The sequence below is a fragment of the Idiotropiscis lumnitzeri genome, chromosome 12 (genome assembly GCF_059441095.1).
Source record: "Idiotropiscis lumnitzeri isolate Australia: NSW breed Sydney's pygmy pipehorse chromosome 12, RoL_Ilum_1.0, whole genome shotgun sequence".
In the NCBI taxonomy this organism is placed as follows: Eukaryota; Metazoa; Chordata; class Actinopteri; order Syngnathiformes; family Syngnathidae; genus Idiotropiscis; species Idiotropiscis lumnitzeri.
Window position 1 is genome coordinate 857,367 of NC_142402.1, and position 26,085 is coordinate 883,451.

A 26,085-nucleotide genomic window follows, 5' to 3' on the forward strand; every position below is an offset into this window, starting at 1 on the left:
ACGCACTTATGCACATTGTTCAGTTTAGCAGTTCAATATATTTTTATGTGCAAATAGACCCATTTTGTTATCAAAACACTTTTTGTCATGCTGTTTTGGATATTTTGTAGAAGGAAAGCATCATTTAGATGTTTGAGCTGTCAAAAAAGAAAAAGTAGCAGTGTAAAAGTCAAGGTTGTGCTTGAAATGTTTTTCACAAAAAGCTTTTTTTTTGTCTGGAATCTGAAGTTTGACCAAATGTAGCTATTTTCTAACACTGTCAGCGAAAAAACAGAAAAAGAAATATACTTTCTTTTCTTGATGAAAGATGCGTCGAATCCTTCTTTTGGTACGTGATGTTTTTATAACATTAGAACAGAATATTCTGTGGGCCTTGCAAAATCAGTCAAAATCTAGAAAAACGCTGGGATTGAGTGGAGTTGCTCCTGTGAAAATGGCTGGGATTTAATGAGTTAATATACCGTATCTTCGTGACCATAAGGCGTACTTTAAAGTCCGACATTTTTCCTAAAACAAACGAGGCGCCTTGTCATGCGACGCGCCTATTGTATTGACTGAGCAACTCTCTCGACCATTGAGGATGTTCCCTTTGGGGCATTGCAGAGTTCATGTTTGCACACCCTGTTGGCCAAAGTCTGAGACATCTATTCTTCGAATTGACTGTGACAAATACATTATGTGAATACGTTTTTTGGTGATGGTGCAGAAGAAAGCTGGACAAAAGGGCAGCTGTCCACAATGATGTCGTCTGTCTTATCATTCATGTTATTGTAAGCAAGAAACATCGCAGGTTTAGACAAGACTGCAAAAAAAAAAACACTGCCCAAAGCACACCACTCACATCTCTCTAACCAGCTATCTGATTGGCTGAGGCTGATAAGCTCCCTGAATGTCTCAGTACTGTTTGTGTGTTATTTTTCTTTATTTTGGTGATATGAATGGCATGAGAGATGCATGTGTTTTGTGTTAATTTTATTTATTCGTTTCATTGGTTGCTTGTATGTTGTTCAGAGATATTTATGGTTTTGATTTGAAACCGTGACTCTAAGGAGTGTGGTGACCAGTGACATCTCTGATCGGTCTGAGCTGAAGTGCTGCTACTAACAGCTATCAGCATGCGCGAGGTAGCATGTGCGAGGTAGCATGCGCGAGCTAGCATGCTAACTTGCGCCTCGTGGTGCGGCATGCCCAGTCTACGTATAAAAATACAGAAATAGCACCCTCAACTGGTGCTGCGCCCTTTAATACAACGCGTCTTTGGGCGGAAAAATACGTTACATGTGTGCTTGTCCTGAAAATGGACCGGCAAAGGACTTTGAGAATCATAGACTGTCTGTCTGTCATGCGTGTCTGGCCCCATTCAAATTTGAAAAGTGTTGGACAAAGTTATTTCTGATCACATGACTGTGCACTTTGATGCTGTGTTTTCCTCTGCTGCTGTAAAACCTACTATCAGTGAATGCAGACACCGGATTTTTAACTCTCTCACTGCTAGTCGGTTCACTGAAGCCTTTAATCAGCTTTGTGATCCCTCATAAAACACAGAGGAACACAACTCTTGGTTCCACTCTTCATGGAGTAATATTTTGGATTCTGTGGCCGAAAATTATGCGGCCAAAAGTAAGACCGGAGCCATGGTTAAATGAAAGAAATCGTGCAGCTAAACAAGAATGCCGCAAAGCTGAACGCAAAGAGTAAGACAGGCTGCAGGTCTTGTATCAAATAATAAAAGACTGTTGGCACAGTTACCAAAGCAAGGTGAAAAAGTCCAAGAGGGAATACTTCCATTCTTATTCAGGCAAATTGTCATTATCCACGCATATAATTTAAAGCAATGGATTCTGAACTTAAATCCCGTCAGCCTTTGTAAAACAACGGGGTGTTGAATCTGCCTCCCCCTAAAGGCTTTTGGGGGGTATCAAAAGACCAATATGTTTTAGGTCTTGGTATTCCATATGTAATAAGGGAGTTTAATATTCATACCGCTCCCTTTAAGAAGACAAACACAGGAAGGGCGGAAGCACGCATGTACTCACGCTCTGCATTTTGGGAGACTACTCTTGACATCAGCATGTGACCAGAATAAAATCTTTATCTAACCAAAATGGCTGTGTCAGAGAGGTTCAAATTAATCACCAATCCAGCCTTCGGCTGCCTTTCCGGAAGGCCGCTGAGGCGGACCAGCTCTTCAAAGGTAAAACACAACATGAGCAACACAATTAACAACAAGAAGTGAGTCAAAGAAGGCAGGACCAATAAAGGCACAATAATTAATTATTCAAAGTGATAACTCACTAAGACATTGCAAAATACATAATATTCTTATTTGTTAATTCCAAAGTATTTGTGCATAGATTAAATTGTACAAGAAATTAATTTTAAAGTGTTTACCTCATAGTTGGCCGCTACGTTAGCACCCCACTGTTGTCATGCCATTACCACTGAGTCCGCCAAAACCTCATACGAGCACGCCGCCACCTGCTCTCCTATTAGATGCCTTTGTCTGGCGTCATGGCGACAACGCCCTTGAATTGTGGCACACCTTGCCATCGCGGCAGAAGTCCTCTTGCCGAGCCGCGCAGCACCTCACCATTCCGTGATACCCGTCCCTCACCACATTGAATGGGTTTGACGTGTCGGAGTCTAGAAGCCTTAATGCAGTTATGGAATCGTCCAGTGCTTAAATCATTGATCAAGACCTTGTGCTGTCCAGTGCTACTCCAACAAAGAATGACTTTGTCGGGTCAGCACATGATATAAAGTTTGTGACAAAACTAGACATTTTAAAAGGATACAGACAGGTCCCACTTAATCTCAAGTAAAATAAATCTGTCCTTTTGCGACAACGGATGCTTTATTTAGCATTCCGTCATGTCGTTTGGAGTGCATATGGTTGCTGCTCCACTCACTGATCTTTTGAGTCCAAAGGCTCGATTGCAGTGGTGTGATGGATGCAATGCCAGAGGAATGGGGACAGGTGCGGTTCTGCTCCAGGTTAGGGATGATGGAATAGAGCATCCAGTCTCTTACTTCTTTAAGAAGTTCAGTCTGCACCAATGCTGCTCTTCAATAATTTTGGCACTGAAGATGTTATGTATTGTGTCCTCCTTCTGCGTGTCTTTAGTGTTGCGATCAGGCATATCAGGGGGTGCGATAATGTCCTTGCCAACACGAGTGGCACTCCCGGTTCACCATTTTGGGGTGGGTTTGTTATGTTTGGCCATAATGGTCTACTTCCACTCCCTCTGGCAATAATTGGGAGCTCTCGCTTCTCCTGCCTACCTGTTGTCACACCTGGTCACACATCTGGCAACAATCACCACTTCGGTCGAGGGCACATAGAAAGGTGGTGAGGATGTGTAGGCACGCTTTTTCTTTTCTAAGACAGGGCACATGGCACAGTGGTAGTGGTGATGACCAATCTTTTTTTGTTGTTTTTGTTATTTTTCTTTCCAACTAGCTATTTTAGTCTGGGGTGGTGACCGGCGGTCGCCCCATTCATTCGTTAATACTTTGATAAATTTCATTTTGTTGCGTTTTCTTAAGTTAGGGGGACAACACAGGATACGACAACCTCTGACTTGGGTTGGTCCAGTGTTGGCCCCACAAATGTTTCTTTTGGTCGTCTCCAGTTTGTTTCTTGTAGGTTGCAACTAGGGGTGTTTGGTGGACAGACATCGGCTCCTCTGATTGGTGGCTTCAGAAGAGCAATCCCCTTTAAGAGCAGTGCTGTGATAACAGTGGCCGCTGCTTTGCAAGCATGACTTATTCATGATGGAGTGTTCTTAAGTCTTTTAAGTGTTTTTAAGGCTATGGATTTCAGTTTAGATTTTAGATGAGAAATGAAAGTGGGAAACTTAATATCACGTCCCTTCTGACAGATGACTGTGCATACTGCCACATCAACAGTTGTACGTAAACATACTTACATGGGATTTTTAATGGCCTCCAGGATTTCCAAGAGTGTTGACGAAGAGGAAAGAGAAAAGTTTGCCAGTGCAAGTGGCCCACTGCATCCCATTAGTCTGTTCAAGATAAAATGAGACAGTTTGACATGCTGAGAGGTCAAGACAGTTATGAGCACAAAATGTTTCAGAGGTAATCAATACTTAATTTATATAACATATAGAAATAAAAAAAAAACACAGGTAAAAAAAAAAGTCACCAAAGTCCATTAATAAAAAAAAAACTACCTCCAATGAACATACAATCATCATGAGTGATCATGCTTCAATATCGGAACAGCAAAAAAATAGTCAAACCTAAATTCATCTCTTTATGGTGCTAACAATTTTTTATTGAGGATTTTATTTTGGGTCAAGGATTTGCCAACATTAATTCAATCCCTTATTTAGGAAACTGGAAGAACTGTAATCACAAGCAAAATTATACTCTGCATACAAAAAATAGGCAAAATCATACTCTGCATACAAAATAACTAAACAAAATTTTGAAAAACAAGACAAAACATTATGCAATGGATCCTATAGGCATAAAAAATGATCAAAATACTTGCACAATATGATGTAATGTAAAAAATGGCCATGGGACTATGGAAAACATACCCATCCATCAGCTTGATAGCATAAGAGACGAGTCCACTTTGTTTAACCCTTGTGCGTTCAAAATAAAACAACTTAACGGAAAAAATGACCAAAAATGTCTCTGCATTGCAGCAGTATGGACTGTATTGGAACTACATGCAAGTCTGTGCACAGCAGCAGCAACGAACTGCGTGATGACAAATAAACAACCCCACTAACAAGTAGCATTTTAAACGAGGAGGCAAACGAGGGGTCGCGAATCGCTAAAGTGCATTACAGCGTCGGCATGACCCAAAACAAGTGCTTAGGTGTACAGTCGACTTTTAACAAAAGTAGGATTCGAATCGCGTTCGGGTGGAGAGCCAAAAGGTATAAACGGATATGTTGTATTTCAAATCAATCCGTATCTAGTAGGGATGTAATGATTCACTCAAGCCCCGATTCGATTCGATATATATAGATTGCTAGATATCCACATTTTTTTTCCTACCCTTTCTGCACGCTCATGTGAATATATATTGATGTTTAGGGCAAGCGTGTAAATGTTTCATGCATTTTGATTGGAATCAACAAAAACTATACACTATGCCGTGTTGCACTATTATCATGAAACTACTTAAAAATACTAAAAGAAATACTTGTAAATATATTTCACTTTTCTTGAGCACCAATTCATTTTTTAATGTAGAAGAATGCAATCATCTGAATAAAATTGAGGAAATGCACTGTGCCAAAGAAAAGGAAAATCATCACTTGAAATTTTAACTTTTTCTTTGTCTTTGACTGCTTGAGCCAGGGAGCGGTTGAAGATCCTGCAAAAAACATGTGATAGTTGGTGGGCACATGCTCTGAGGACCTTGCCTGGTATTCCGTCGGGTCCAGTAGCTTTCCTGGGGTTAATAGCCAGGAGCACACGCCTCACATCGTGTTCCTCTATGGTGAGTGAGGGGGAGTTGAGGCATGGAGTGCGGGGTGTGACGGTTGGGGTGAGTTAAAGCGAGCAAAGAAGCAGTTTAGCTCCTCTGCTAGCGCCACACTCGTGTCTACAGATGTCATGCTGCCGCCTCGGTAGTAGGTGATGCTCTGTAGACCCTTACACAGCTCCCGTGGTCCGTTGCTGGCAAGGTGGAACTCCAGCCTCCTCTTGTAGTCCGTCTTGGCTAGTTTAATGCCTTTTTTCAGGTCAGCACGAGCCACACGGTACAGGGCTCTGTCACCTGACCTGAAGGCAGTGTCGCGGGCCCTGAGGAGAGAGCGAACCTGGCTGGACATCCAGGCTTTCGCGTTTGGGTAGGTCCGTATGGTCTTGTTCAGGGACACAGTTTCCATGCAGAACTTGATGTAGTCCAGTACACATTGTGTGTAAACATGAAGGTCCTGTTGATCAAAGAGGTCCCAGTTGGTGTCTTGAAAGCAGTCCTGTAATTCACTCATGGTGGTCTCCGGCCTGGTTTTCACAGTCTTTGTGGTGGACCTGGATCTGCGTCGGAGAGGGGTGTACGCAGGTGTGAGCAGCAAGGACAGGTGGTCTGACTGGCCGAGGGGGTCGAGTGGGAAGGCTCTGTATCCGTGCTTGATGTTTGAGTACACATGGTCAAGAGTGTTGTCTCCCCTCGTTGGGCATTTGACATGCTGGTGGAACTTTGGGAGTATAGTCTTTAAATTGGCCTTATTAAAGTCACCCGCTACTCAGTGAACGCCATCAGGTTGGGCCCGCTGTTGTTTATCAATGACGCACGCGAGTAGCGAGAGCGGCGTGCTAGTGTTAGCATCAGGAGGGATGTAAACAGCGGCGACGAGCACTACTGTTAGCTCCCTCGGGAGGAAATAAGGCCGGCATTTAACGGACGTGTACTCGATGTCGGGGGAAGAGCGCTTCTCAACGATCACGCTGTAATTGCACCAGTTCTCATGCACGTAAACACAGAGCCCCCCACCCTTGCTCTTACCGGTGTCTCTCGTTCAAGCCGCGCGATGTAGCGAGCGCCCAGCTAGCTGAATGCTAGCGCCAGGAACGTTGGCGTGCAGCCAGGATTCCGTGATGATGATCACACAGCTGTCTCGCACATAGCGGTTTCCCAGGATTTGTAATTCCAGATCGTTGTTTTTATGGACTACGGATCTGGCGTTGGTGAGGTAGAGACTCGGCAGTGGTTGCTTGTGGGGCTGCTGTCGTAGCTTTAGTAGGACACCGGACCTGCAGCCCCGCTTCTGCTTCCTCTCTCGCCGTCGTCTGCGTTGCCTCCCGGTCCCGATGACAATCCAAGGTGAGCTGGGCGGCCTCGCTAGTTCGTCTGGAATTTTGCAATCAGAGCAAAATTCCTCTGAGATGGTCATTTTGTATCGATATCCAACGTCCACGATGTCCTGACGGGTATATCGATACTGTGCCGCAGTTGGTGTTAATAAGACCGAGCAAACTTAAATAAAAAGGAATAAAGAGCACTGGGAGGGAGAGCCGTTAGCCGCTGCATCTATGCGTGCCGCCATCTTGGCAAAAAAAAAAACTTTAATCCCTTTAACCTGAATACGAAACATTGTTTTGTTTCTTGAGTGCCTAAAAAAGTGAGAGAAAGAGGAGAGAGAGAGAAAGAGAGAGAGAGAGAGAGAGAAATTGCGAGCGTGATGCATGTCATAAAACTTGGAAATTCGCTCAGCAAAACACAATTACCAGTGCATGTGCGAGTTCGCTTCAAGATACTTCTGTCTTCAAAGCTTTAAATGGCCAAGCCCCAGCGTACCTCCCCGAGCTCCTCCACCCCTAAACACCTGCCCGCTGCCTCAGGTCTGTGGACCAAATGCTGCTGGAGTTACAGAGGACTAAGCGCAACCTCAGGGGAGATTGCGCCTTTTCTGTTGCATTGTTGTTCCATTAAATGTTAGGCAAGCCCCATCTCTGTACATTTTTAAAACCCGTTTGAAGACGCATTTATTCTTTAGCTTTCGACTCAACATGAGACTGTTTGGCTGTTCTTCTGGCATCTATTGGATATATTGTCATGTGTTTATGTGTCACCAAACCCCCTTATGATGCTCAAAATTATTGGACCACGATTTCCCTTGCCCGGACGCGGGTCACGGGGGCCCCCCTATGGAGCCAGGCCTGGAGATGGGGCTCGTCGGCGAGCGCCTGGTGGCCGGGCCCGAAAAGGCAACGTGAGTCCCCCTTCCCATGAGCTCACCACTTGTGGGAGGGGCCAAAGGGGTGGGGTGCAATGTGAGTCGGGCAGCGGCAAGAGGCAGGGACCTTGGCGCTCTGATCCCCGGCAATAGAAACTAGCTCTCGGGACATGGAATGTCACCTCTCTGGCGGGGAAGGAGCCTAAGCTGGTGTGCGAGGCAGAGAAATTCCGACTAGATATAGTCGGGCTCACCTCCACACACAGCTTAGGCTCTGGTACCAGTCCTCTTGAGAGGGGTTGGACACTCTTCCATTCTGGAGTTGCCCAAGGTGAGAGACGCCGAGCAGGTGTGGGCATACTTATTGCCCCCCGGCTTGGCGCCTGTACACTGGGGTTCACCCCAGTGGACGAGAGGGTAGCCTCCCTCTGCCTTAAGGTGGGGGGACGGGTGCTGACTGTTGTTTGTGCTTATGCACCGAACAGCAGTTCAGAGTACCCACCCTTTTTGGAGTCTTTGGAGGGTGTGCTGGAGAGCGTTCCCCCTTGGAGACTCCCTCGTTCTGCTGGGGGACTTCAATGCTCACGTGGGTAATGACAGTGAGACCTGGAAGGGCGTGATTGGGAGGAATGGCCCCCCCAATCTGAACCAGAGCGGTGTTCTGTTACTAGACTTCTGTGCTCGTCATGGATTGTCGCTAACGAACACCATGTTCAAACATAAGGGTGTTCATATGTGCACTTGGCACCAGGACACCCTTGGCCGCAGTTCGATGATCGACTTTGTAGTCATGTCATCGGATTTGCGGCCGCATGTTTTGGACACTCGGGTGAAGAGGGGGGCGGAGCTGTCAACTGATCACCACCTGGTGGTGAGTTGGCTCAGATGGTGGGGGAAGACCCAAACGTATTGTGAGGGTCCGATGGGAACGCTTGGCAGAATCCCCTGTCAGAAAGAGTTTCAACTCCCACCTCCGGCAGAACTTTGCCCACGTACCGGGGGAGGCGGGGGACATTGAGTCTGAGTGGACCATGTTTCGTGCCTCCATTGTTGAGGCAGCCGATCGAAGCTGTGGACGTAAGGTGGTCGGTGCCTGTCGTGGCGGCAACCCCCGAACCCGCTGGTGGACACCGGCGGTAAGGGATGCTGTCAGGCTGAAGAAGGAGTCCTATCGGGCCTTTCTGGCCTGTGGGACTCCGGAGGCAGCTGACAGGTACCGACTGGCCAAGCGGAATACGGCTTCGGTGGTTGCCGAAGCAAAAACTCGGGCGTGAGAGGAGTTTGGTGAGGACATGGAAAACAACTTCCAGACGGCTTCGAAGAAATTCTGGTCCACCATCTGTCGTCTCAGGAGAGGGAAGCAGTGCACCACCAACACTATTTATAGTGGAGATGGGGTGCTGCTGACCTCGACTCGGGACGTTGTGAGTCGGTGGGGAGAATACTTCAAAGACCTCCTCAATTCTCCCGACACGCCTTCCTTTGAGGAAGCAGAGCCTGAAGACTCCGTGGGGGACTCACCTGTCTCGGGGGCTGAAGTAACCGAGGTGGTTAACAAGCTCCACGGTGGCGAGGCCCCGGGGGTGGATGAGATCCGCCCGGAGTTCCTTTGGGCTCTGGATGTTGTGGGGCTGTCATGGTTGACACGCCTCTACAACATTGCGTGGACATCGGGGACAGTGCCTCTGGATTGGCAGACCGGGGTGGTGGTCCCCCTTTTTAAGAAGGGGGACCGGAGAGTAGGGCTGGGCGATAAACCGAAAATTTACCGTTACCGAAATTTATTACTATGACCGAAATCATTTTGCCCATGTCGGTAAATTCGGTGTTTAAAGAAAAGAAAAGCCTTTTCTGTTTGCGGCAATGTTCATGCCCCTTTAAGACCGCTACAGCGCCTCTAGGCACGTGACTCCACCCGCCTGATCGAGAAAGAAAACAGACGTCGCTGTCGTAGTTGGCGATTCAAATCCAGAAGCTTTTTCACCACCCACAACACAACCATGCTGTGCTGAAAGTTCAAAGTGAGAAGCAAGGTTCGACAAGTGACAACAGCCCATTAACGGAGGCGACACCAAACGAGAGAACATCTCAGAGGTGGACGCGATAGCCTAGCACATGGCTAAAGATTTAGCTCCTCTAGTTACAGTGGCGCCACAGGATTTAAACGCTTCATGAAAGCCGTATTTCCCAATATGGACTAGATTGGGCCGGGAGCTTAGACATGTCAAGCATTTTGCATCTACATCCGACTTGTGGTCGGGTCGCAACATGGATCCCGGATTGAGCCTGACTGTGCATTACATAGATGACAAGTGGCGACTGCGCACCAGAGTACTCGAGACGGCACATTTTCCCCGATGATGCACACTTGTTTATTTGGCTTGCATTGACATTTTCTTTCATTTTATTTAGCATTTTTTAAATTTGGCATTATTTACACCATGACAGCATCTTGGCGCAATCTATTTGCAGAAAAAGATTTTGCAAGAGGTACCCTTTTTCTTTGTGACATTGTTCAAGTCATGCAAAGCAAGCTATTTGGAATGTTTATACAAATGATTTTTGTACTTTTATTTTTCATTGAAAGTAATGTGTACCAGTTGGTCAATAAAAATAAACTGTCAATATGAATTTCCTGCATTTATTTTGATTTTAGTCCACGGGGGGAGTTTATCGTGCATTTATCGTTATCGAGGTAAAATTGCTCAATTTCTCGCGATATGGATTTGAGGTCATATCGCCCAGCCCTACCGGAGAGTGTGTTCCAATTATAGAGGAATCATACTCCTCAGCCTCCCTGGTAAGGTCTACTCAGGGGTAATGGAGAGGAGGGTCCGTCGGGAGGTTAAATCTCAGATCCAAGAGGAGCAGTGCGGTTTTCGTCCTGGCCGTGGAACAGTGGACCAGCTCTACACGCTCTACAGGGTCCTTGAGGGTGCATGGGAGTTCGCCCAACCAGTCTACATGTGTTTTGTAGACTTGGAGAAGGCGTTCGACCGTGTCCCACGGGGAGTTCTGTGGAGCGTGCTTCGGGAGTACGGGGTACCGAGCCCCTTGATACGGGCAGTTCGGTCCCTGTACCACCGATGTCAGAGTTTGGTCTGCATTGCCGGCAGTAAGTCGGATTCGTTACCGGTGAGGGTTGGACTCCGCCAAGGCTGCCCTTTGTCACCGATTCTGTTAATAACTTTGATGGACAGAATTTCTAGGCGCAGTCGGGGCGATGAGGGGATCCGGTTTGGTGGCCTAAGTATTTCATCTCTGCTTTTTGCAGATGATGTGGTACTGTTGGCTTCGTCAAGCCGTGATCTCCAACTCTCATTGGAGCGGTTCGCAGTCGAGTGTGAAGCGGTTGGGATGAAGATCAGCGCCTCCAAATCTGAGACCATGGTTCTCAGTCGGAGAAGGGTGGAGTGCCCTCTCCAGGTCGGGGAGGAGATCCTGCCCCAAGTGGAGGAGTTTAAGTATCTTGGGGTCTTGTTTACGAGTGAGGGGAGGATGGACCGAGAGATTGACAGGCGGATCGGTGCAGCCTCCGCTGTGATGCGGACGCTGTATCGGTCTGTCGTGGTGAAGAGGGAGCTGAGCCAGAAGGCGAAGCTCTCGATTTAACCGGTCGATCTTCGTTCCTACCCTCACCTGGGTCGCGACCGAAAGAACAAGATCTCGGATACAAGCGGCCGAAATGAGTTTCCTCCGCAGGGTGTCTGGGCTCTCCCTTAGAGATAGGGTGAGAAGCTCGGCCATCCGGGAGGGATTCAGATTCGAGTCGCTGCTCCTCCACGTAGAGAGGGGCCAGATGAGGTGGCTCGGGCATCTGTTTAGGATGCCTTCTGGACGCCTCCCTGGTGAGGTGTTCCGGGCATGTCCCACCGGCAGGAGGCCCAGAGGACGACCCAGGACACGCTGGAGAGACTACGTCTCCCGACTGGCCTGGGAACGCCTGAGCATCCCTCCGGCAGAGCTGGAAGATGTGGCTGGGGAGCAGGAAGTCTGGGCTTCCCTGCTGAAGCTGCTGCCCCCGCGGCGGATAATGGATGGATGGATGGATGTTTATGTGTTTTAATTTGTGTTCTAATTGCCTGCTAATTTATATTACACCATATAGAAAGTGCTTTGTTACAGCTCCATCTGTTATGAAATGCGCTATAAAAATACAATTAAATTGAATTGTATTGGTACCAAATCAACATGCATGACCCATTTTTTTCAATATTATTAGCACTGTTAATTAGTGTATTTTAACGACCTAGTTAGGTTATGTTTTATTGTTGAGTGTTTCCGTTAATGGCTTGTGGCAAATGTGTCATGTTGAAATTTCCAACTTCATTAATGCAACACGCGGCGCGTGGTCGCAAGTTAGCACTTGTGCTCTTGCTGTTTTGATGTCATTCACGCGTATATGAAAACTATGTTTGGTTTTTGATACACACAAGTTCAATGACAAACGGCGCCTCATTATGTTAGCATACCACAACAGGACATCACGTGCAACGTTCCATCAGACGCACACGATACCCTGTGCGTGCTAACTACAGTCAGTTTTCAGACATGACAGTCCTTGTAAATTAAATCAGGCGTCAGCTGCAACGTGGCCCCTTTATAAATGCTCGTTTATCACTGATGTACTGCTATGAAATTACATTGTATTGTAAGTAATGATGCTTATGCAGCTTGTTCACAGCACAAACATGAGAGAACGGCTTTGGGTAACATGACGTTGAGAATCGATTCTTTTATATTTATTACTGATGCATATTTTGAGCAGTTTATATTGATATTAAATTGATTTTTGATTAATCGTTGCACGCTGGCAATCAATCACAGCAGTTTTTATGGAACAAAATTGTACAATTGCACAATTCCACCTCTGAGCAATTCTGATATAAACCTGGTCAACATGCTTGGAGAAAGACGTCGAACAACAAAAAAGTATATTTCCTTTAGCCAGTAGGAGGCGTTACTACTATGATGAAAAATAAGTTTATAAATATCTACAGGCCTGGAATACTATTTAATGTGAGAAATTTTTAGAAGTGACTATTGTTTGGGTGATGTTATCACAGCTTTTGTTGTGATGATCTTCAAAGTAAATAAAAAATTGCAGATATTGTGTGGTTGAATTTAAGCCAGCTTTTGTTGTCAAAGCGACATCAAATGTTTAACTCTTTCATTCCCCAAGACGTACAAGTATGTCTTCGAAAAGCATTGGCGCCGCCTACCCAAGACGAATAAGTACGTCCTCGTGTCTTTTTTTACGTCTGTGTGCAGAAGGGTCTGACGCAACTTCTGACTGATAATCAGCCTTTCTGCATTGTCATCTCATTATCCACACCGCTTATCCTGTACAGGGTCGTGGAAGGGTGCTGGAGCCTATCCCAGCTGACTACGGGCAAAAGGCGCATTACACCCTGAACTGGTCGCCAGCCAGTCACAGGGCAGACATAGACACCGTCACTGAGTGGGAACCGAACCCATAGTGCCCGCACACAACTCAGGCGAATGTACACTACACCATCAGTGACCTGCCTCACACGGCCCACACGGCGCATGCAAAGCTTTGCTGGAGTTTGCCTGCAGCGAAGTCGACAAATATTTGGACCCCGAGTTAAAGCAGCAGAGAATCGTCACCGTATATATCCATCCATCCATCCATCTTCTGTACCGCTTCTCCTCACTAGGGTCGCGGGGGGTGCTGGAGCCTATCCCAGTTATCTTCGGGCACTCGGCGGGGGACACCCTGAACTGGTTGCCAGCCAATTGCAGGGCACACAGAGACGAACAACCATCCACGCTCACACTCATACCTAGGGGCAATTTAGAGTGTTCAATCAGCCTGCCATGCATGTTTTTGGAATGTGGGAGGAAACCGGCGTACCCAGAGGAAACCCAGGCGGGCACTGGGAGAACATGCAAACTCCACGTGGAACGAATTAAACCCGAGACCTCTGCACTGTCAGCCCGTCGTGCTAACCAGTCGCCCTTGTATTTCTTTTTATTGTGAAATAATTGTCACTCACGCAAGCACGGGGAGAACAAGCAAACTCCACACTCCGGGATCGAACCCACGCCCGATGCTGTCTCTGACTGTGAGGCCATCGTGCTAACCAGTCCTGCCGCCCTCACTATATATATATATATATATATATATATATATATATATATATATATTTATATTAGGGGTGCAATACGTGTATCTGTATTGAATCGTTCGATACAGTGGTCACGGTTCGGTGCGCACTGAATCGAACATTACGCAAAATTTTATGACGATGAGGAGCAGCCCTGTCTACTCCGCCTTTTTATATGCCAGATCGGTGAGCGCAGACCCATTCACTGTACGTTACTGCCCCTCCCGCATTAATTTTGGCCAAAGCTGCATCGGCTTTGTCAGCAGCCCCTGCTGCGCTATCTGACCGCTACGGCACTTTACATCACTGCCGAGTGGGACATTAAATGCAACGTTATTCAGACACGGCTGCTCGAAAGTCATACGACCGATTATTTATCCAGAAGTGTAAAAGAAGTTTCGTAGGATGGAAATTAGTGCACTCAAACGCAAATATACCCGTTTTATTTTTAATTATTTTTTAGTTGTGCAATATACTTCAATATATCTTTATTTGTCTACAAAGTACAGTGGTTTGAAAAAATATTTAAGGGATAAAGTGTTTATTTTCTGCCCATACGATATAGACGATATATGAAAATACAGTCAAGCACCCAAGATGATACACAACTGTATTTGGATGAGTTTTGTGTTACAATGATTCAAACTTTAAAAACAATGATGTTTCAAATAATACACTATTAAGAAAGATAATTGTTTTTTTTATGTATACTCGACTGATAAAGATGCACTATGGAAAAATATTTTTAATTTTATACATAAAATTAAAAAAATGTTATAATAAATATTTTAATATTTTTTCATACCATATATAGCCTATATCTTTAACCCAAGAGCTTACTGTTTTTGTTTATGAAGTTAATGGTGCTGAATATATACTTCACAAGATAAGTATAGTCTAATTTTCATTTTCTAAGGAGCTGTTTATTTGTCAAATATGCTGTAATCTGTTGCTTAGAATGCACCACAGAAGATGGGTCATTTCTCAGATAATTTATTTTGTATTCGTACAATATTCTTAATTGTTTTCATGGTGCTGTTTTTTTTTTAACATTGCTAAGTACGCACAGCAGAAAATGAGTCAGGTATTGCTAAAATAGATTTAATGTAATTTAATGTAAAATGTTTACTTTTGAGTTCAAACAAATGTAAGTAGCTTCAATAATCTAAATAAATTAAAAGAAAATTGTATTGAAAAAATACCAAACTGTGAAACTAATGTATCAAACTGAACCGAACCGGGAATTTATAGATTTTTATATATATATATATATATATATATATATATATATATACATATATATATATATACACACAGACACGCGCACGCACACACCCCCACACACGCGCCCCCGCGCATCCCCCCACACACACACACACACACACACGAGAGACCATGGTTCTCAGTCGGAAAAGGGTGGAGTGCCCTCTCCAGGTCGGGGAGGAGATCCTGTCCCAAACGGCGGAGTTCAAATATCTTGGGGTCTTGTTCACGAGTGAGGAAAGGATGGAGCGTGAGATTGACAGGCGCATCGGTGCAGCGTCTGCTGCAATGCAGACACTGTACCGGTCTGTCATGGTAAAGAAGGAGCTGAGCCAAAAGGAGAAACTCAATTTACCGGTCGATCTACGTTCCTACCCTCACCAATGGTCACGAGCTGTGGGTTGTGACCGAAAGAACAAGATCTCGGATACAAGCGGTTGAAATGAGTTTCCTCCGCAGGGTGTCCGGGCTCTCCCTTAGAGATTGGGGGAGAAGCTCAGCCATCCGAGAGGGACTCAGCATCAAGGTGCTTCCCCGGCTCGGATATCTAATTAGGATGCTTCCTGGACGCCTCCCTGGCATGTCCCACCGGCAGGAGGCCCCGAGGGTGACCCAGCACATGCTGGAGAGACCATGTTTTCCGGCTGGCCTGGGAACGCCTGGGGGTCCCTCCAGAAGAACTAGAAGACGTGGCTGGGGAGAGGGAAGTCTGGGCTTCCCTGCTGAAGCAGCTGCGCCTCCACAACCCGACCCCGGATAAGCGGCGGATAATGGATGGATGGATATATACACAGAGATGACCACATTTTCACGGAGCCAGGTGAAACGTCAAACCAGGGAACCATTTTTTTTCAAATTTCTTGGGGGCGCTGGAGAGCCATTTTTAAAAATTGCACAGGGAACGAAAAAAATATTGATGATTTTGCAAGGGCTTTTATGTATGTGCAGTTTCATGAGTTTTCATTCCTGTTTAGAATGTCAAAATCAATGTAGTTTATTGGCTGTGTGTTGTCATGGCAACAGCTTTTTGCCCCCCCCCCCAAAAAAATCACAAATTTCGTATTTACACGTCATAAAACACTCTTCCGACCAAATATTAGGAAGAAACAAGACTGCAGCGTCTTTAAAAGAAACACGTCAGACCTCCATTAAATTCTTGTTTTTATTCCAACAAAACGGCTATGTTGGCCGTAACTGATCACAACTCTGGGCAACTTGCTGCGTCATCAGAACAATGGATTACTCGCTCTCTCTCTCTCTTTCTCGCACACACCTCCCGTCTCGTGAGTCGCATGATGCATTTATAAAAATCGGAAAAGACACAACCCAGTGAGACAAGAACAGATAATAGATAACCCAAATCATAACACAACCACATTTTCAAAGCCCCTCGCCCCCGAGGGGACAAACAAACAAACAAAGTCTCCCAAGGGGTCTGCGGTTTAGACAAGACTAGAAAAAAAAAAAACACAGCCCAAAGCACACCACTCACGTCACTCTAACCAGCCATCTGATTGGCTGAGGCTGATAGGCTCCCAGAATGCATTGCAGTACTCTTTTTAAGTAATTTTTTATTCTTTTTGGGGTATGAATGGCATGAGGGATGCATGCTTTGTGTTAATTGTATTTCTTTGTTTCATTATTTGCCTGTATGCTGTATAGTGATAGTTTTGTTTTTTATTTAAACCCATGACTCTAAAGAGGGTGGTGACGAGTGACATCCCTCCCCTGACATTGTTGATTCGCTGTGTTGTCATGAGAGCTCCTATAGCAGCTTTGGTACTGCCATTGAAAAAGCTCTCGAAAAGAGAGTTAGCATGCGTGAGCTAGCATGCGTGAGCTAGCTTGCGCGAGCTAGCTTGCGGGAGCTAGCATGGGCAAGCGAGCATGCGCCTCATAGTGTGGTGCGCCCAGTGTATGTGTTAAATACAGAAATATCACCCACAACTGACATTACGCCCTTTGATATGGCGCATCTTTTGGCCTTTTACACAATATGGAAAGCGCTTTGATTCAGATCCATCTGTTGTGAAATGCGCTATAAAAATAAAAAAAAATTCTATTATATTGTGAAAATACGGTAGATAGCAGAAGAAACAGCGCATTCTCTTGTTGTCAAAAGCTATTGAATGAAAATGTGTCTTCAAACGAGTTTTAAAAGTGGACAGGAGGGGGCTTACCTAACATTCAATGGGAGGTCAGTCCATAGGGAAGGACCCACAACAGAAAAGGCATGATCTGCCGTGAGACTGTGCTTAGTCCTCTGCACCTCCATCAGCATTTGGTCTGCAGACCTGAGGCAATGGGCAGGTGTGTATGGGTGGAGGAGCTCAGAAAGGAATGTGGGGGGGGCCTTTAAAGATTTGAAGACGAACAGAAGTATCTTCAAGCAAACTCTCCACTGAGAGCCAAGTGAAGAACAAAAATATTTATTGGAGCTCGTTGCCGCTATCAATCTTCAGGCGTCGGCTGTCATCAAATGTGTAAAATCTTGGCAAGATATGTTCATTTGGGTCGACTTCCAGTAGCTTTTGTAGTCAAGGTGACACAGAATTGTGAAGAAATTTTAAAATGGAAAACTTCCTTTAGTGTTTAACATATTGGCCCGTTAGAATTAGAATTAGAAATCCCTTTATTGTCATTGTACTCAAGAGTGCAACGAGATTAGAGAGCTCCCCTCTCCAGTGCAATACAACAATAATACAGACAAATATATAAATTAGATAAATAACATATACAGTGAAACCCCGCTACTTCGCGGTACACCTTTCGCGGGTTCAGTGCGACATTTCTCTCCGTTCGGGACCGTACGAGAGCTCCGGAGGAGGCCGGCGTGCGTGACAGTTACGCCGAATAGGAGCACCTTCCCCGGGCATGGGCGGTGTCAAGCGGCCCCTAAGTTTAACCGAATGGAAGCTCCGGGGGAGGAGGGCGGGCGTGTGTCACAGTTAAGCCGAATACGAGCACCTTCCGCCTGGGACGAAATGAAACAGAGTTCAACCGAACGGAGACACGCTTCGGGGGAGCAGGTCCGGCGTGCGTGACAATTAAGCCGAAGAGGAGCACCTCTTCCGCCCGGGCACGATCGGAGCGCGAGGCTGTCAGTTATGAATGAATAAATAAATAAATGAAGAATGCCACCTTTCATTTCACAGGGCACACCGGACGGCGTACCAGCAGGTAAAAGTCGAAGTAATTAAATAAATACAAAAAGAAGTAATTGAATAAATACAAAAATAATGGCTGGGGAATAAAAAAAGTTTTAATAATATTTTTTTTTTTTGTTATAACATGGATTTCACTCTCTCTCTCTCTCTACCCGTATTCTATATGGTGTACTGTATACAGGGGGTATACTGTATACCTGTATAGGTTTTTTTTAAGCATTTTTGAAGGGGCGCCGCTACTTCGCGGATTTTCAGTTTTCGCGGGTGGTCTCGGTCCCCATTAACCGCGATAACCGGGGTTTCACTGTACCAACTAATCTTGGTAGAGTGAAGTGAAATGGAAAAATGGGGGCTGCTTTGTTGGGGGCTGTTGTGAGCCCTTTGATAAAAATTGCACAATAAATTAATGAATTATTAATGATTTTGGCAAGCTTGATGTAAATCTGGTCAATTTGCATGGACAAAAACAGAGAAAAAAAAATGTGTCGATGACGCAAATTCGTTAGTACGCACAGCATACCGTCAAGTGTCGTTGATTACTGTCTGATTATTCTCCGTGGCAACAAAAGCTCCTGCAACATGACTTAGATGATCCTAACTTCTCAAAATTTTTCACATTTGAGGATATTCCAGCTCTGAACTTATTTTTGATCGTTGTGGTTGCGACACCCACTGGTTAAAGCCAATACAAATTATTTTCATTGATGTTTTTCTGCAAGCAGGTTTACAAGATCTAACTCATATTTGCCCAGATAAATGTTTAGGCCTTCAGGATGTCACAATACGAAATTCGTAATTTTTCGTGAAAAGCTGTGGGCGTGGCTTCGCACAAGTTTGCCAAGAAAACAACGCTGATTTTGAGGTTCTAAATATTAACTAAAACTCGTGAAACTTTGCACACACATCAGGCCTGGCAAAATGATCAATATTTTATCCACATCTCGTGCAGTTTTTTAAAAATGGCTCGCTATCGCCCTCTAGAAATTTAAAAAAAAGCAGTGTGTGTGTTTCACCTAGCTTTTTAAAAATTTTTAGTGAGTATGTATAAGACCAAGACCTACAAAAAAGTCTCTTGAGCTAAATTCTATAGGAAGTCGGCCATTTTGAATTTACTTCAAAGGGGGCACCACAATGGACTAAATGGTTAATAACTCCCCTGCACATGCTCTAAAAAAATCCAAAATTTCACCTGTACATAAAACGTCCAGCCCTGAAGACATCTAAAAACTTATTTTTCAACGTAGTGGTAGCGCCACCTACTGGATAAAGCAAATACAGGTTATTTTTATTGATGTTTTTCTCTGAGCAGGTTAACAAGGTCTACCTCATACTTGCTCGGATGAGTGTTTAAGCCTACATGATGTCACAATACAAAATTAGTAATTTTTCGTGAAAAGCTGTGGGACGATTATTTTGAGGATCTAAATATGAACGAAAACTCATCAAACTTTGCAAACATCAGGCCTGGCAAAATCATCAATATTTATGAATATATTATATAAATTTATGATATATTTATAATATAGCTGCTCGCAGCTCTAGTTATTATTATTTTTGTTCTCTGCGTTTGATAACATTTTGATTACATTTTGATTCCCTGAACATGCACGAAAACTCACCAAACTTTGCAGTCTCATCGGACCTGGCGAAAAATATATTTTAACGCGGTCGTAAATGACGAAAAACAAAATGGCTCTCTAGCGCCAACTAAAATGGGAAACATCACAGAATATCACGGCCCGTTTGACCTAGGCCTCGGAAAATTGGAAGGCACGTGTAGTACCCCGACACGTCCAAATAAATTCTCTTACAGCAATAGTCTAAAATCAACATGAATTGAGTTCTGATTTTTTGGAATGTCCAACTTTGGCCCATTTTTGCACATTTACAAGGGTCATTCTTTTGCACCCTGATCCTAGAGGGTTCATCCGATTGCCTTAATATTTCAGCTGTCCCATCTCAAGACCTAAGACAAACACTGGTATAAAAATTGTTGTTTCTGAAACACTATATGACAAGTGTGGGGCTTAAATTTTTTGTTTTAATATTTCCTTTGCCACAATGAACAAAATGCTTAATAACTCCCCTGCACATTCTGCTAAACATCCAAAACGTCACATGTACATAAAGAGTCGTGACCGATATTCTGTTATACACATTGCACCACCTAGTGGTGACTAAAAGTATATATTTTTTTACATTTTAACGTACTGCACGGAGCCCGTTTAACAAATCCAACTGAAAATTTTTATGAACAGCCTCAAGACGTAGATCTTAAGCTATGCCAATTTTTGTGACTTTTTGGCTAAGGGCGTGGCCCTTATGGTGTCGCAAAGTCTGATTATTCTCTGTGGCACCACAAGCTCCAGCAACATGACTCAGATGATCCTATCTTATCGAAATTTTTTAAGTTTGAGTATAGTCAAACACTGAAGACATCTACCAACTTGTTTTTCATTGTAGTGGTAGCACCACCAACTGGTTACAGCAAATACAAGTTACTTTTGTTGATGTTTTTCTCCAATCAGGTTAACAAGGTCGACCTCATATTCGCTCGAATGAGATTTATGAGATTCTAAATAAGAAAAAAACTCATGAAAGTTTGCACAGACATCAGGCCTGGCAAAATCATCAATATTTTATTAGTTTGTCGTGCAGTTTCTTAAAAATGGCTCGCTATCACCCCCCAGAAATTTTCCAAAAAGCAGCCCCGGATATGTGTTTCACCTAGCTTTACGAAAATTTGATGGAGTATTTAAAAGGCCAAGACCTACAAAAATGTCTCTTGGAGCCATATGCTAAATTGTACAGGAAGCCGGCCATTTTGAATTCACTTCAAACATTGACGAGCCTTTGAGGACAAAAGCTGCTCTAGCTTTACTCACTAATTTCTTGTAAAGATTTCTCACATTTGCACAGGGATGAAGATATCTACGAACTTCTTTTCATCGTTGTGGTAGCGCCACCCACTGGCTAAAGGAAGTAATTACTTCATTCTCTGATGTTTTTTACTGATAGGTTAACAAGTTCTAATCGTATTTGCTCGAAAGAGTATTTAGGCCTTCATGTCTAAATATGTGATTGTTCCTGAAAAGCGGTGGGAGTGGCAATGCAGTAAGCCAGTAAATGAACAGTGATTTTGAATAACTAAATAAGCACAAAAACCCATTAAACTGTGCACACATATCTGGCCTGGGAAAATCATCAATGTTTTTTTATTCATCCATCAAAGTTGATTCTGTGAGATTTAGCTTGAGTTTGTTTACTTGGTCAACCAGCGTTTGTAGCAGAGTTAGCATTAGTTTCTGGTGGGATGCAAACAGCGGCAAATATGACGGAGGAGAACTCACATGGTGAGTAGAGTGACTTACAGTTTAGAAATAGCAACTCCAAGTCTGGGCTGCAGGCTGCATTGAGCATCAGTGCACCATTTCATGTAGATATAGAAGCATATTCCCACACCTTTTGACTTGTCTGTTAGTTCCGTGACACAGTCCGCCCGGTGAAGAAGGAAGCGGCGTCGGTGTAGTGCGGCATCCGGAATGTGATCGTTGAGCCAATTTTCGGTGAAGCGAGTGAATGTTTGTTAGGTACTCGTGATGAGAAGGTCATCCATCTTGTTTGGCAGACAACATAGGTTTCCAAGATGAATCGACAGGAGCGGTGTTCGATATCCGTCTGAGTTAGACTCACATGCCAGCTCGCCTCCTCTGACATTAGATCTATGCCACAATTACGTCAGTGTAATGTCAAAGACCATGTATAAAAATGAGTTCCGCATGTACGTAATGTGAAATAACGCCTACAAAGGCATGGTTTGTGCGTACAAAAATGTATTTGAACATTTACAATACCCTCCATGCATGCACACAAAACTGGTTTCACGCATGCAGTTTCTCCCCGCTACGCGTACAAAACGCCAATTCACGCATGCGATGCAAGCTAATTCTGATTGTCTGTTTACTGTCCAATCGCATTGTACAGTAGTACGACGTCTGGGAAGCCTCAAACATCATCTCTCGAAGTTGTGCATTTGCGTTTTCATCATTAGATGCTGGTATGGTAGTTGTTCACTATATAGCACCATTCTATTCTGCATTTTCAACCCACCTCTGAGTTACGATTGAACAAAACAACCATTCAGAATATGCCCTTATGGCTGACTCCTGATTGGTTAAGATGTGTGCCTCAATTGTCAAGCGCAAGCGTGAATCAGTGTTTTGTACACATAGCGGAGAGAAGCCGTAAGAGTAAAACCTAATTTGTGCAGACACGTGGAGGGTCTTGTACACGCGAAACACATTTTTATACGAACAAAAAATGTTTTCGTACGCAGCATTTCACATTGCGCTCATGTAATTATGGCTTGGAGTATTTGACATTATGCTTACATAATTGTGGCATAAATCTTATGCCATAACTGCCCCCTCTACTTCTTGGGGCTCCACACTCCATATCGTACATTCGCTCCGCCAGAAATTATCTCAGAAAAACTTTGTTGGTTGGAGTCGGTTGGTGAATAAATTAATTTCAAGAGGAGAGTAGACCCACTAATTTATATTAGACCATTTAGAAAGCGCTTTGTTACAGGTCCAGTTGTTGTGATTTTTTCTATGTAAATAAAGTTGTATTGTATTGTATAGACTGCCTATACTTAACATCTATTCTCTCGTATAAGAAAGCGGCTTCGGGTCGCCAGAAATGAACGAAAATGACAAAACAAAGACAATACTAGACAACCACTCGTGTCTTCGTCAATCTTGGTAGAAATTCATTATTTTTTTCCTGATCCTATGATAGAATTTTTGACACGCTAAACATGCATGGAAACTCGTGCAGACATGTCTTCATCTTTAAACATACCTTAGCTAAGCATGCATGCACGCTGAAACATACGCGAGCATGCATGGTGGCGTATGTCCTTAAAAGGCCACAGGAGCCAGACTGAGTTCGGTTGTACTCCATTCAAGCATTTAACTCATTAAAAATAAGAGCCATTTTCACTGGAGCAACCCCGCTCAATCCCAGCGTTTTCCTGGGTTTTGACTAATATTGCAAGGCCCAACAGAATATTGTATTCTAATGCTATATAAACATGGAGCACACCAAAAGAAAGATGAGACTCTCTTCTTTCAACAGAAATAAAGTTTCCATTCTTGAGCAATCTGCATTTGAAAATAGCGACATTTCATGAAATCTCCAATTTCTGGGAAAAAAACGGAGAAAATTAGCTTTTTGTAAACTGATGCATTTTGACCATAATTTGAACTTTGACACTATTATTTATGGCTTTTATGACACCTCAACCATCTACAAAATTTGTGCCTTCTATAAAATAACAAAAAAAGCACCAAAAACGTGTTTTTGATATCAAAATAAGTTTATTTGCACATAACACAAAACGACTGAACTGTTAAAATGAACTGCTTTAAACTGTTGAACTATGTACAAAAATGAAAGATATCAGTGTGTGTCCAAGTGTATGTGTGCAGGGGTGTGTGCACGTGTGTGTCCCTTCCACTCTAGCATTCATACATACTTTTTTTTTGTGTGATAAATAAAACAGTTGCCTTGATGCAAGGGCACACAACCTATTTCACACCACTTGCGTGTCTCACTCCGCTTGCCTTTGCGCAAACAGACCTGACACTTCCTTTGTTGTCTGGCTTTGCTGGTCCGTGGCAAATAGCCAAGCTTGTGCTCGTCCAAAGGCTGGGAAAGCCGAATTGGTGGATCGGATTTGTAAGGGGAGTATTTTTCCCCTGACCCACAGCACCCTCAACATTTACTTGCGCCATGATGCGCGGCTTTGATGTCCATGCGTCTGCAACATTCATCATAAAATCTAGGAGGGAGCGTGCCTTGTTTGGGTGTCTGGCTTTAAATATAACATAAGCATTGAACATGCTCAACTGAAATAAATAAGCAACAAAAAACATTTTTGGCCAGTTCTGGGTCCTCCGCATAAAGGGGTGGTAAGCAGTATTTTGGTCCAATCTGTCCACCCCATTCATGCATGAGTTGTAAACTACAACACACTCCGGCTTCATCACGCTGACCTTTCTCCTGTCAGCTTTCTTCCACACGTCAACCTTCTGCATTTGATCCTTGTGGCAGGTGGTCACCATCTTCAGAGTGCGCTTGTCCTGCCATGCAATCACCAACACATTGCCGTTATAGCAGGCAAGTCTTCCCCCTGGCCCCAAGGTGCTCTTTGTGGCGTCCTTTATAATTTGTGCCTCTCCTCTGTTTAGTCGAAGCGTGCCACACACATGAGTCTTTGCCTCAAGAAGCCTTGTGCACATGTCCACTGAATTATAAAAATATAGAGGGTGTATCCCTGTCCGGTGAGGCGGTCAAGAAGCACCAACACAATGTTGGCAACCATACAAGCCTCCCTTTTGTATGGCTGCAAATTGAAACAGTAGCCTGTTTCAGAGTCACACAAAATGTATGATTTTATGCCATATTTGACAGGGTTTTGTGAATGAAAGGCGCCCCCGCCACTTCGTCATCCCCTCGTCTATACAAATGTCTTTGTTTGGCTGGTACAGTGTCTTGAATTTGCAGGTAATTGAGCACCTGATTAACCCTGTACAGTCTATCGGATGCGTCAAATGATGTCGCCGTGTTGAAATAGAGGAACCTCAAAATGTTTTGATATCGGTTCCTAGCCATTGTCTGACCAAAAATAGGGTTTGTATGTAAATGATGTACAGACCAGTACATCGCAAGGGTTGTTTTTTTTCACAAATCCTGTGATGAAACTGAGCCAGAAAAGTAATTTTAGTTCCGCAAAAGTAGTTGGTCTCCATCGCAGTTTTTTGCGGTGAACACCACTGGGGTTAGTGTCAAAAAAATTGTCTGCGAAGCGATTGGTGGTACCCGCGATGTGTTGCAGAAGATCATCTGCATCTGAAACAGCTGCAGGAAGTCAGCTGGCTCGTCAGACTCCAGATGGGCAGCGGCATTCAGTGGCCCAGGGGTTGCTGTAAAGGGGATATTCTTCGGTTGCCATACAGTATGACGCCATCTTGAGCCACTGGTTCCTGATGCACAACCTGTAAATTACAGAAATAAACAATTGGAAATATATATTTTATTGCTGCATTTTATTGCTGGAGTGTGAAGTTTCATACTTTTATTTACCTTTCTTTACACCAACAATGCGAGGAGGAACTCTTTTGCTGCACAATCTGTGAATTTTAGAAAGTATGTATGATTACCACACCATTCAGTATTGTTGCAACAGACTGACTTAGTTACTCTCGTATATAACTGCACATTTACGCTACATATTCTGCCCGCAAGATGCATGATATGGACAATAATTGCATGAGGGGTAACCACATTTTCAGTGGGAACTTGCGAGCACTTACCTCCTCGTTCAGGGGGGTCTGGTGAGGATTCTCTGCTGCTTTCGCTGTTGTCCGAAGGCACATACTCGTCGGACAAGTAGGGGTCCAAATGCGGTTCAAATTCGTCTTCACTGTTGGAAGTCTCCGGCGAAGCGATTTACGAGCTGCGTGGGCGAAGTTGACACGTGAGACACGCGGGCCCCGCGGCGGTCTTCATCACTCGACTCCGGCGAGACAATTTGCGGACGATGTGCACTACGTCCAGCGATGCAGGCCGCAAGGCACGCACAGCCTCTTTCGACGGCTGTTTGGTTTGACGACGACGAAGCGTAATCCTCTCAACCAAACCTTTTCCATCGCCTTGATCATGCTTTTGGGAAGCTTTATTTACAAAAAAGCATTCCTTGATCGTCAATTGCTTGGAAGTTTTCATTGCTAATGCTACTGCTGCTGCTAACCACGCTGCTCTCTACACTCTCCTCCAGGATCCCGCCCCCTATTT

General features: G+C 44.3%; 1 protein-coding gene across 7 annotated transcripts in view; it reads right to left on the bottom strand.

Moving 5' to 3' along the window:
• The window catches only part of depdc5 (DEP domain containing 5, GATOR1 subcomplex subunit), a 248,093-nt gene that overhangs the window by 51,537 nt on the left and 170,471 nt on the right, over window positions 1–26,085 (bottom strand). For all 7 annotated transcript variants that reach the window (XM_088311264.1, XM_088311269.1, XM_088311266.1 and 4 more), the window contains one exon: window positions 3,930–4,025. In XM_088311264.1, coding sequence (XP_088167390.1) covers window positions 3,930–4,025 — 96 coding nt within the window. The remainder of the gene's footprint in view (window positions 1–3,929; window positions 4,026–26,085) is intronic.